Raw genomic sequence first — 12,089 nt, 5'->3', positions numbered from 1 at the left:
CGGGTGGATTATCTTTCGAACGTTGTCTCGATTGTTTTTCCATCCCCATAATGTAAAATATATCACAATTCCCATTGGATTTTACATCACGCAGGAGTCCCTAAAAATTATGGTTGTACAATAAAAAAAAATAGAAAAAAAACTGAACGTTTTCAAAGAGCATTTTTAATAAAGATTGAGAAATAAGTCCGATAGGAAATAGTGAATGGATAATTTATCATGGTAACTAACGATCTGATAGCCATTGACTACTGTGACAAATGATGACCGGACAGCCATTAGATGCATCAAATTATTAATTTGCAATTTCCTCTCTATTGGATTTATTTCTCAATATTATTCAAAACGCTCTTTGAAAATGTTCTGCTTTTATTCAACATTTTTTTGATTGTACAATCATAATTTTTGGAGACTCCGGGGCTATGTAAAACTGAATAGCATTTGGAGATCATTTCAGATTATAAAAATAAAAAGAACAATCAAGATCACGTTCGAAAGATAAACCAGCCAGGCCTTAAATATAGTATACTCGCCTTCGGCTCGTGCTATAAACTTCCCACGAGCCAAAAAATACTTTTCCCACGAGTATCGAACGACATTTTTCATTACAATGTGTGGAAAAGGGACGTTTTAGGCACGCGAAGCGTGTCTAAAAAGTTACTTTTTCGCACAGCGTGATGAAAATTAGTTTTTCAGTTATCGTCGAAAAACGATCGGTCACAAACCCATAGACACACACACATACATATATACATCCTGGCATGCTGTAAAAATATCATATTCGAACTCCTTCGGTCAAAATTAGTTATCCTGACCCAAAAAACCTAAAATTTCGGATTTAACGAATACAATTCTTCCATTTGTAAACAAAAAACCTCCAAACTAATTTCAAATCAACCAGCTCCCTCTGACGTTCCCGGCCCTCGGATCGGTAAAGCCCAGTCTGCGTACAGACTCCAAAACCTAAGTTGCGCGGACAGTCGTGTGCGAAAGGGAGGAGATCCCACCGGGGAAACAAGATGGCTGTCACTAGTTACTGAAATATTTATTCCTCTCCCCACGAAAATTCAATAAAACAAAACAACCCAATTATCATCAGGTGTTTGAGCAAACGTTGGAAACCTGCAGTGCCTATCCTATCAAGTGTTCTCGACTCCTCTAACAATCGAGGCCCCCCATTCCCACCTCAGTGGTAAAACAAACGGGATCAAACACCCAGTCGCTGGATTAAGAAAAAAAAACACCTATTTTTTGTATTTTCTTTATTATGGATTATGATAGCGCGTCACCGCCGTGCAGTGTGAAAGTGGCCAGTGGTGAAAAATAATGCACTCGAATTGACCGTCTACATGTGGTGTTTTGATGCAGCTACTCCCCTATTTTGTGTACATAAAATGATAAGTGTATACTCTGACAAAGCTGTAGTAGTATAGCCCCACAAGTGCGAGATAACCCGGACTCCTGGGGGATCCCAAACGTCTAGATGAGAGGTGAGTGCCCAAACAAAAATACCAAATGAATGAATGATAAAAACGTTGATAAGACGATTAAAATCACGGGTCAGATCATATGTCCATCTCGATTGTACCGTGCATCATATCAATCCCATCGCTTGACCTCGGAAGTACTCATTAGTACGATAAAACCAATCCTAAGAAGTCTGCCGACGGCCACCAAGGTGAAGCCAACTGTCAAATGTCTCTCGGGCTTTATCACCACATGTATTGCGTCCGTTCGCGCACGAATGGTGGAGCTATTAGGAGGCGGAGGTGTCAAATTGACTCGCGTAAACCAGAGAATTAGTTCCATTCAATTAGACGAGTGATTAAATGTGATGATAACATTTTCGGGGTGACGTGAGAATACGGGGTTTGTTTGGGAGACGATATCTTAGGAGTGAACGATTCGATTTGGACGGGTCACGTATCGTTTTGAAGCCTGAAAAAATGACTCGAGAATTAAAAAAAAATACGGAAATTCCACTCTGCTGTTCTCGAGTTATCGCTGGTTGAAACCGTCGGTTTTATCGGTTTTATCAAATCCTTCAAAAATAATGTTTTCGTTATTCGAAGATATCTCGGAACCAAATGATTCGATTCGGAAGCCTCACGTCTCATTTTGAAGCTTAAAGAAATACCTCAGGAATGAAAAAAAGTAGGGAAATTTCACTCTGCCGTTCTCGAGTTATCGCTGGTTGAAACCGTCGGTTTTATCCCATTGAATTTAAACCCTTCAAAACTGATATTTTCGTTTATCGAAAATATGTCGGGACCAACTAATTTGATTCGGAGGCGTCACGTCTCATTTTGAAGCTTGAAGAAATACCTCGAGAATGAAAAAAAAATGGGAAAATTTCACTCTGCCGTTCCCGAGTTATCGCTAATTAAAGGCCATCTCTGTGAATTCAAAACTTCTCCAAATCACGAAGAATAAAATAAATAAAAATCGATGCACCGAATATCGGCGGGATAATCTAACGCTATAATCCATAATAATCCTGTGAATAGGGTCCATGAATAATCAGTCGATGTCGAGGTGAAAAAGGGCGATAAAGGTGTGGCGGGATTAAAGAAGAGGGATGAATGGAACGACAACACCGTTGCGCCGGGCCGTCGGTGCTGGTAAAGTTGGACAGGAACCACTGCCCGTTGCAACTCTAGTTGTCTACAAAGATGATGCTGGTTACGGAATGAAAGTATCTGGCGATAATCCTGTCTACGTCCAGTCAGTTAAAGAGGGTAAATCATCATTAATTATCCTTGTCAATGTGTTATCGTTGTTTTGCTGATTTAAAAGGCTTCAGTTGGTATTTCAATAACGATGAGGATGTATTAGATATGTGATAGATAGTGATTGTTAACGGAACTTGTAGGTGGTGCTGCTGCTAGGGCTGGTCTCGTTGCCGGCGATAGAATACTCAAGGTGGGTGTCATTCCCTCTTTCATTTCGCTTATTTGTTTATTCTTTTTTTTTCGTGGTATTTTAATGTTTCGCAATTTGATAGGTGAATGGAGTCAACGTTATGCAGTCAGTGCACACGGACGTCGTCGAGTTGATAAAGTGTGAGTATTTTATATTCTTGTTGAAGTTTTATTGTGAAGTTGAAGCTGGTGGAATTGGGGGAAGTGGAAGATTCGAGTTGAGGGATTTTTTGGGGACACCTCTGGGCTCGAGTGGATTAAATTCGATAAATTACTGTTCAGTGAATTCAATTTATTCTGCTAGTTTCGGCTTCATCTTTCTAATTTAACGTCGATCGAGAGTGTTGAATGCTGCTTATGTGCATTGTACGGTAATAAATATTATCAGCTGTGACTACTATGATGTAAACACGTGTTTATAGCGGTGACGAGCATCCTCGGTCATTTCGTTTATGTTTTTATTGAGGAAATATGTGGAGTGGTATGTGCTGCTTCGTATTGTTTGTTTCAAGTTTGGATAACATTTTGTGGCTCGATGTTTTGCGGGTTTTGGCGTTATGAGAGGTACGTGGAGATCAGGAGAATATTGTTAATTGAGGATTAAGGATGTTCATCCATTTTTCAAATATATGATTTTTTTCGTTCTTTTAGTTTGAGGAAAATTTTGTAATTTTTTAGACTGATAGGAGAACATGAGTAGCGAAGCGGTAAAATAGTTCAAGTCGATTTAGCTATCTTGAGGAATATATCCGAATCTAAGGGAGGTTTTTGTAATCACCTTTTTTGTAGAGCGAATTGGGCGCTGCAAAAAGGGTTATAATAAAAAATTTCCTATCTGTCGTAGATTTCGAGATATTCATTGAACACTGAAATCGACTTAAACCGTTTTACCGCTTTCCGACTGATGGAAAATATTATCTGATAATTAAGGAGATTTTGTAGTTTTGACGGAATCAAAGATTGATCCATTCAACTACTGGAAGACAAAAAAAATGAAAATAAAAACATCTTTAATATGTGGGTCAATTGTCATTTTTAACTTTTTTGAAATCAACATACGGATTGTGGATTTTATCGTTACAATCGTTACGTGGAGTTTAGTGGAATCTTATTACTCGGGGATTAAGGATGTTTACCAATTTTTCAAACATATAATTTTTTCGTTTTTTTATTTCAAGGAAAGTCTTGTAAATTTGTACACTGATAACACAACATATGAAACCAACATTTCCGATCATTAAGGAAAATTAGTTGCAATAGATTTGACGAAATGAAATAAACCAATTTCTTCTTATACATGGGCTTTTATTAGATTAATCTCCGCATTAATAATTCACCTATTGGAAGACTCTACAAATAAAAGTAAAGACATCCTTAATATAGGTCAATTTTCGATTTAAAAAAATCATACTCAGGGATTAAGGATGTTTCTCCATTTTTCAAAAATGGAAATTTTGGTTTTTTCAGTCCGAGAAAAATGCTGTAATTTTTTAGTCCAACAAGAGAACATGTACAACCAACATTTCTGATAATTAAGAAAAATTAGTTGCAGTAGCTTGGACGATATGAAATAAACCAATTTCTTCTTGTACATAAGTTCTTATTCAATTTAGCTCCGGATTGATAATTCACCTATTAGAAGTCTCAAAAATAAAAATAACAACATCTTTAATATGGGTCAAATGTCGATTTAAAAAACGCATACTCAGGAATTAAGGATGTTTATCCATTCTTCAAAAATAGAAATTTGAGTTTTTTCAGTTCGAGGACAATTCTGTAATTTTTTAGACTAACAAGAGAACATATAAATCCAACATTTCTCATAATCAAGGGAAATTAGTGGCAGTAGCTGATAAAATGAGAAAAAAAAACAGTTTCTTCTAGTCCATGGCCTATTATAGGATTTATCTTCGGATTGATAATTCACATATTGGAAGACTCAAAAAATAAAAATCAAAGCATCCTTAATATATATTGAAATCAATTATCGATTTCAATTTTTTGGAAATGGAAATACCTGAAGAGATGTTACATCTAGCGATTGGCAATGAGTTCACCTCGGAAGAGCTCACACACAATGTCAACACGTGTAAACGCCTCAATACGTCATTCATATTAATATACACCTGGGTTTTCTCAGCACAACGAGATGTTTTTTTTTTCCTGTATTTCGAGTCTTTGATGGAGACAGTTCAGTCGATGACGATCACTCCGAGATTCCACACTCGCAGATATTAATCGAGAAGATGTAACTGATGATAATCCGTTGATAGTGACAATACCTATTGGTTATGTAAGTTCTGATTGTTATTTGGAAATTTTTTGCGCAGCATCGACGCAGGTGGTTTTGACGGTGCAGCCAGACCCAGTTCTTGCGACATTGGCGAATCATCCAGTGAGGTCCACTGGGATACACGAAGGACAGCAGAGGCCAACCAGCTTGACACCCTCTGGATCAATGGTGTCACCATCGCAATCAGCCACTTCGTTACATCGTGCAGCCACTGCTCCCGCTGGTGGTGCACCTTGTTCCACTCGTATCACTGGACCTCAGCCTGTTGATGTAAGTGTTGATGTGGAAAAAATCGAATTCAGTAGCGAAGCGGTAAAACGGTTCAAATCAACTTAACCCGTAGTTGACTTAGCTCAGTTTTCGAGGAATATCTCCGAATTTAAGGGAGATAACGGACTTTTCATAATGACCTTTTTTGTAGAGCGGATTGAGTACTACAAAAAAGGCCATGTCATAAATTTTGCCATCTCCCTTAGATTTCGAGATATTTATTGAAAACTGGCCAGTAGTCAAAATCAACTTTTTGAAAATATTTATAGGTCTGAATGACTAGGATTATTACTATATTTTAAAAAGGCATGGACATTCATCATTACTTTTTGTAATATTACAAAAAATAATGAAGAAGTTATGTGGAAGTGGAAATGGATGCTGCAGGTTTAAATTTTGATGGTTGAGGGAGGGTTCACTGAATAAAAATTGGGAGGATTTTAACTTTTGCATTGTCAACTTATATATTGTTAGAGAAAATTGAAATTTCGTGAACAGTTTATTTAATTCAATTCGGGAGAAAAATAATCATAAAATTCAGAATTTCCTTAAAATTCAGAAGAAAATTCTATGAAATTCCAAATTTTTTAGCAGCAGCAGCATGAGAATTTCCCAAATCACTTATATTTTCGATTAATTCAATATTCCAAAATATATTGATCTGAATTTTTATTATTTCTATTATGGGAGGGTAGCGTAAAATGGACACTTAACTTTTTTTGAAATATTCATGACGTGTTGAATTGTTCATGAAATGGAATAGTTTTATTTTTCAATTGGAAAACAATGATTCCTCTTTGTGATGAGCTTAGACTGAGCTGAATTGATAAATCTGTTTCTGAGTTATGAATATCTTTAAAAAAGTTTAAAGTGTCGATTTTACCCCACGCTCCCCTCAATCTCATGAAATAATTCAACTGGCATTTATAGTTTCCGTAAATTTTTCCATTTAATTTTCCACGATTTTAATTTTGATGGAGAAAATCACTCAATACAAAATTGGAGGATTTACCAAAATTTTCTCGCAGTGCATGGTTAGAAACATACTGAAATTTCATAGGCAATTCAATTTATTCGATTTGGGAGAAATATAATTATGAAATTTTTAATTTCACTGAAATTCCCAGAAGGATTCAATGAAATTCTCGATTTTTTAGAGGAGTACGAGAATTCCCTTACTTGAATTTCCAATTAATTCCGCATTCAAATAATTCATTTTATATCACTCTATTCTACATCTCTCTGAAGCAAATGTTTTATGCATGTCTGTTTTTTAAAACTCATTAATTATTCATTGTGAATTATACATGGATTAACTCGAAAATATTTGGCAAAGATCACTTGCAGCATCTTCTCCTCATACTCTCGTTATAAAATTATTTAAATTCTCTGATAGATTTACAAAATCTCGATATTACAATAAAATTGCTCGAAATCTTACAAAACTTCTAGAAAGTTTGTAAAATTTTCACAAAGTCATTTGAAATAATCAATTCCCAATCAATTTCCAATAGCAATAAAAAATCCCAATTCATTTTATATCACTCTAGCATGAGAAAAAGAGGCAAATGGATGCTCAAAGGGTTAACACCTTCCAACTGATGCTGGAGAAAGAGCAGAGCTACGTCGACAAGCTTCGAAGTGACTTGGCAAAGGCTGGAGTGAGTTCTGGAAATACCTCGAGCATTGTTAACCTGCAATCAGAGTTGGCTGGGGCTGAACGAAGAGTTCGAAAGCTGCAGGAGGAATTGGCAGCAATGACACCCAGCGATCAGGTGATTCACAACTCTCCAATCCCTGAAGTATTCAGTGATATTTGGGCCGAGTAAACAGCTTCCTAGTGTTTAATCTAGATATTAATCCTGTACATTATTCTCAAACGTAGAAAAGTGATTGGTCATCCCATAAATTTGTACACTTTAACTTGATCCGAAAGCTTCGATCCATCCCAATTAAAAATTCCTTTATTAAATTCAGTAAAAGCCTGAAAAAAATAAATTTCACTCGAATATCTGAAGTGAAACAGTCTCATCCTCTTTGACTACTGAATTCAATGACAGTTGACCCCATTTATTCGTCGATTTAGTATTTATTTCGTATGATTTTTCATTAATTTTCGTTCAAATTTTTTTTTGTTAACCTGCTTTTTGTTGTCTTACAGCCTTGCTCGTTGGTAACAAATGCTTCGTCTCCCCCTGGGCACTATCCAGGCACAATGGGTGGTGGTGGTGTCACTGGACAAACCAGTGATGTACCACCACCATTGCCATCACGTAAATCCCTGCCTGTCCAGAGTCTTTCCCCACCTCCATTACCTCCACGACCTCCACCCACCTCAAATACACATAATATTATACAGTCCGGACAGTTAGAGACGGAGCGACATCTGCTGACTCATTTAACGGCCCCAACCATCAGTCACGGCATCCCTAACTCTGTAAGTAGTGATCAGGTGAAAATTTAACACCAGAATACCGAGGAGACACACTATGATCCCAATTACCTTAGCTGAATTAACTTGTGGGGGACGAAAGCATTCTATTGGTTTATCCTTTGATGTTTGTATCTTGAGTTTTGCTTTTGTTATTTGTACATATTTTCGCATTATCATTCCCATTATCCTTTTTATTTATGGGGAGAGATGGTGAGAACGGATGGAAGGGAATCATTTTAAATTAGGGGTAATCACTCAGGTTTATTGTTATAGATTATATCGTCGTAATAATTACATATCTTCATATCTGTTTTATAAATTCGCTCATTATTTGTGGTAATTATGTATGAAATAATTGAAAAATTGTTTAAATTGTTCAGTATCTTTCCGAAATCTTGAGATTTCAATAGGATTGCTTGAATTCTTAGAAAATTTTCCAGAAAGCTTTTCAAATTTCCATGTAGTCTCTTTGAATTTTCAACAGTTTCCACTGAATCTTTTCCTTCTAAAAAATTATATTTGCAAATTTGTAAACTAGAAATTCAGTTCCTGGGGTACCAAAATTTATAATATTCAATTGTGATTGAATTTTGCATTTAAAAATCAAATAAGCGATTCTTGGAGTAACTTTCACTGCTTCAGTAATCAGTAATCGTAAAAAAATTGAAAAGTATTTGAACAATCAGTAATCATGTCAAATAAATTGGAAATGCTGATTAATACCGATCTCTTATCTCTACTTCTTATTCTAGTTGAGAAGTTCTTAGAAGTGTCTGATATATTCCCAGAATCGTATAAAATTTCTCAAAAAGTTTTTGAAATTTCTCTGAATTCCTAGCAATTTGAAAAATCTGTTTTGAAAGAAAATTATAGTCTTCTAAAATTTGTAATTTAGAAATCGAACCCAATTTTCATTGTATGATAGTTCTCCTGGAATTTCAAGGAATTTAATTATTGAAAATTCCAAATTTTATGGAAAAATGCGTGGAAACTATAAATTTCTGTTCAATAATTCCATAAAAATTATTTGAAATAATGACAATTCAAGTAAATTATATTTCCCACTGCTCAAAGGTGCCTGTAATATCATACAATTTTTCTCAGAATTTTAATGAATTTTCAATTATTTCTTAATAATGCACTGAGAGAAAACCCTGTTAAAAATATAAAAAACATAAAAAATGAAAAAAAAATACAAATCTCCCAATTTCCACTGAGTGATGACCCCTTTCCTCCATAAAAATAAAAAACTAGCATAAATTCCCCCTTCCCAACGTTCCCCTAAAAAAGCCATTCACAAAGCCCTGACCAACCCCAAATTCTCTCTAGTTCTCCCAGGAGGCCCACCTGAGCTCCCCAACAGCCCTGAGCAAGCACCAGCGAACAAAGTCGTCGCCAGAGCAGCTGGGCACCTCGATATCCTCCTCAGAAGCAAGCAGAAGATTGATAGCCTCCGAATCGATGAGTGACCTCTCCCCCTACCGTCACACTCGTCACAGTGGTATCGACCTGGACGATCCAATCCACATAACGCCCCCAGGCACCCCACCCCCGCCCTACCCCCAGCCCCCTCAGAATGCCGACCTCCTATCGTCGACCCTGAACGACAGCATCATAAACGAGAGTTTCCCAACAGCCTCGCCTCCTCGTCAAGCCAGCACAGAGACCCCAGGACTTCCCACAATCCAACAACCCATAATGTCGATGGAGGACGACGACATGAGTGACCAGGAGGTGGGCCAGCTGGAGGATCACGGCCCCTTCAAGTCCCTGTCCCGCCTGTGGGAGCACCACGCTCACCTCTCGGTCTTCATAAACTACGTACTATCGAACAGCGATCCCTCAGGTCTGCTGTTCTACCTAGTGACAGATCTCTACAAAGAGGGAAACGCTAAAGAAATGAAGAAATGGGCTTACGAAATTCACTCGAGTTTCCTGGTGCCAGGTGCCCCCCTTCGTCTCAACAATGTAGACGAGAACATTGCTCGTGAAATTGACGATGTCCTACTGAAAGAGTCGGACAAAGAGGAAATACTTCGTAAAATATTCTGGAAGGCCAGGGCCAAGGCCAAGGAGGAGTTGAACGAACAGTTGGCTGATTTTCAACAGAAACGTACAGCTGGATTGGGCATGCTATTTGGACCAAGTGACATACAGCTGGATGAGAGTGAGTCTGATAAATCCAAAGAGGCTAAAATCATCGAGACTTTTCTTCTACCCAAAATGGAGGGATATCTCGAGGATATCGAGAAGGACCAAGGGGATCTACGTCAATTCACCACTGCAGCTGGACTTGCAACAATATTGACGAAAATATTTCAAGTTAGATGTGTTTCACTTGATCGTGTACCAACATTTGTGGCTAAGGACAAGTCGAATATCAAGGCGAGATTACTTACAGCTAAAAATCGAAAGATGACGGTTAGAGGACATCATTTTGCTGCACATCAGTATTTTACAGTTACGTATTGCAATCATTGCCAGTTAATTATTGGGGGCATTGGCCCGCAGGGCTATCAGTGCACTGATTGTTCGTTGAGTGTTCATCGTCCCTGTGTTAGGGTGGTGGAGGAGAATTGTCCGGGACCAGTGGTTAGGAAGGAGAGGGCTAATGATGCTCTCAGTAAACTCATGGAGAGAATTTACAGACCTGAACGGAAACCTCCGTCGTCCCATCATTATCATCAGAATCAGCTACATTTGGGTAAGTCATTTTGGGATTATTCATAGGGAACAGAATTAGAAACTATGTTTTCGGGAAATGGCATGAAAGGTGAACAAATTATATGTTTGGAAAATATGTTGGTGGAATTTTAATCGAAGCTTTTGCTGCGATTTTTTTGCTTCAGTTGAACGCGCTAAGAGAGCGGAGGAGGAAGGCGCACTGATAGATGGTGAAAATGGTGAGTTTTATTTTTTTGCAAGAAGAGAATTAGATTGATGATGGGATTTATTCATTTCCTGGAACAGATATCGATTTCTAAAGGGAAACTGAGATCTCTTCAATAGGGAACTTGCATGAAGCTCAATTCTTTCTAATTTCCCTATTCACACATTCCTCATAACATATAGAAAGCTAAACGACGAAAATTAAGGAGAAATATTGCCTACGTGTCTTATGATAATTAATTGAAAATCAATTGTCATTGATTTCATTGAATCATTGAGAGTGGGGAGTTGTCATCCTATATTGGCCGAGGCGCACTTGAAGATTGGGTTAAGTTGGTCCGAGCCATTCTGTGATTGGTCCAACACTCGACCGCCTGTGTGACGTCGTTAGTATTTTCAAAGCGTTTGAAATCTTCAACTTTTAACAATCAATTATTAATTATTGAGCAATATTTCGAACTTTTGGGAATGAAAAATGAATTATTCAGATTCCAAACTTGAGATTAGGAAATGGAAAAAAATACATGCAAGCTGCCTATTTGAAATTCAATTATTGAAGATTCATTAATTAATTATCGATCGATTCAAAATTATATTTTATCATTAAAATTCTGATTTTCCTGAGTGAATGCGAAATCCTCCAAAGGAAACATGAGACGTGTCTAATTTTTTAAAGTTGAAATGAAGTTCAGCTTTAAAACCAGAATAATTAATCAATTTGATCGAATTTATTATCTTGATTATTAAAACACGTTTCATCAGCCAATAGAGAAAATCTTATTATCTAGAAAAATCCATTCAGCTGTCACCCTAAAGCTGCTTCCATTCACAAAATAATTCAACGAATTACTTGATTAATTCTAACTTAATTTTTTTTAAATCCAATTTTTTCTCATTAAATTCATTCGTCTCTTACAAAGCTCAATTATACGTACAGGATGAGTGACAAAAAGCCAGTATTAGCGCATTTCCCAGACACCTATTATTATTAAGAATTAATAAAATGGATCAATTAATTAATTAGTTATTGATCATTTCCAAATTACATTTCGTCATTAAAAATCCATTTTTTTCCCTTAAATAGAAAATCGCCTAAAAGTAAACATGAGAAATCTCTAATTTGTGGAACTTAAAACTAATATTCAGGTTGAAGACAAAAATAATTATTCAATTTAATCAATTTTATTATCTTAATCATTAAAACACATTTCATGAGTGGACAGGGAAAACCGTATCCAGGAAAATAACTTCAGTTGTCATTCTAAACTTGCTTCCATTCACA

General features: G+C 36.7%; 1 protein-coding gene across 7 annotated transcripts in view; it reads left to right on the top strand.

The window, feature by feature from the left end:
- Positions 1-1,010: 1,010 nt before the first annotated feature.
- LOC107037724 (rho guanine nucleotide exchange factor 12) overlaps positions 1,011-12,089 on the top strand; it is a 28,530-nt gene continuing 17,451 nt past the window's right edge. For 3 of the 7 annotated variants that reach the window (XM_015256427.1, XM_015256426.1, XM_015256425.1), the window contains exons 1-9: positions 1,011-1,490; positions 2,508-2,738; positions 2,873-2,922; positions 3,005-3,062; positions 5,252-5,484; positions 7,035-7,259; positions 7,646-7,921; positions 9,248-10,622; positions 10,768-10,821. In XM_015256427.1, the coding sequence (XP_015111913.1) occupies positions 2,579-2,738; positions 2,873-2,922; positions 3,005-3,062; positions 5,252-5,484; positions 7,035-7,259; positions 7,646-7,921; positions 9,248-10,622; positions 10,768-10,821 (2,431 nt within the window). In that variant the 5' untranslated portion in view covers positions 1,011-1,490; positions 2,508-2,578. Of the gene's footprint in view, positions 1,491-2,507; positions 2,739-2,872; positions 2,923-3,004; positions 3,063-3,424; positions 3,486-5,054; positions 5,170-5,251; positions 5,485-7,034; positions 7,260-7,645; positions 7,922-9,247; positions 10,623-10,767; positions 10,822-12,089 lie in introns of those variants that run through there. The other 4 variants (XM_015256431.1, XM_015256429.1, XM_015256428.1 and 1 more) reach the window with 3 other exon arrangements.

Source organism: Diachasma alloeum, unplaced genomic scaffold (genome assembly GCF_001412515.2).
Source record: "Diachasma alloeum isolate Michigan unplaced genomic scaffold, Dall2.0 Dall_scaffold_00269, whole genome shotgun sequence".
Taxonomy (NCBI): Eukaryota; Metazoa; Arthropoda; class Insecta; order Hymenoptera; family Braconidae; genus Diachasma; species Diachasma alloeum.
Note: the sequence above shows the minus strand (reverse complement) of the source record. Positions and strands in the feature narration are given on the sequence as shown.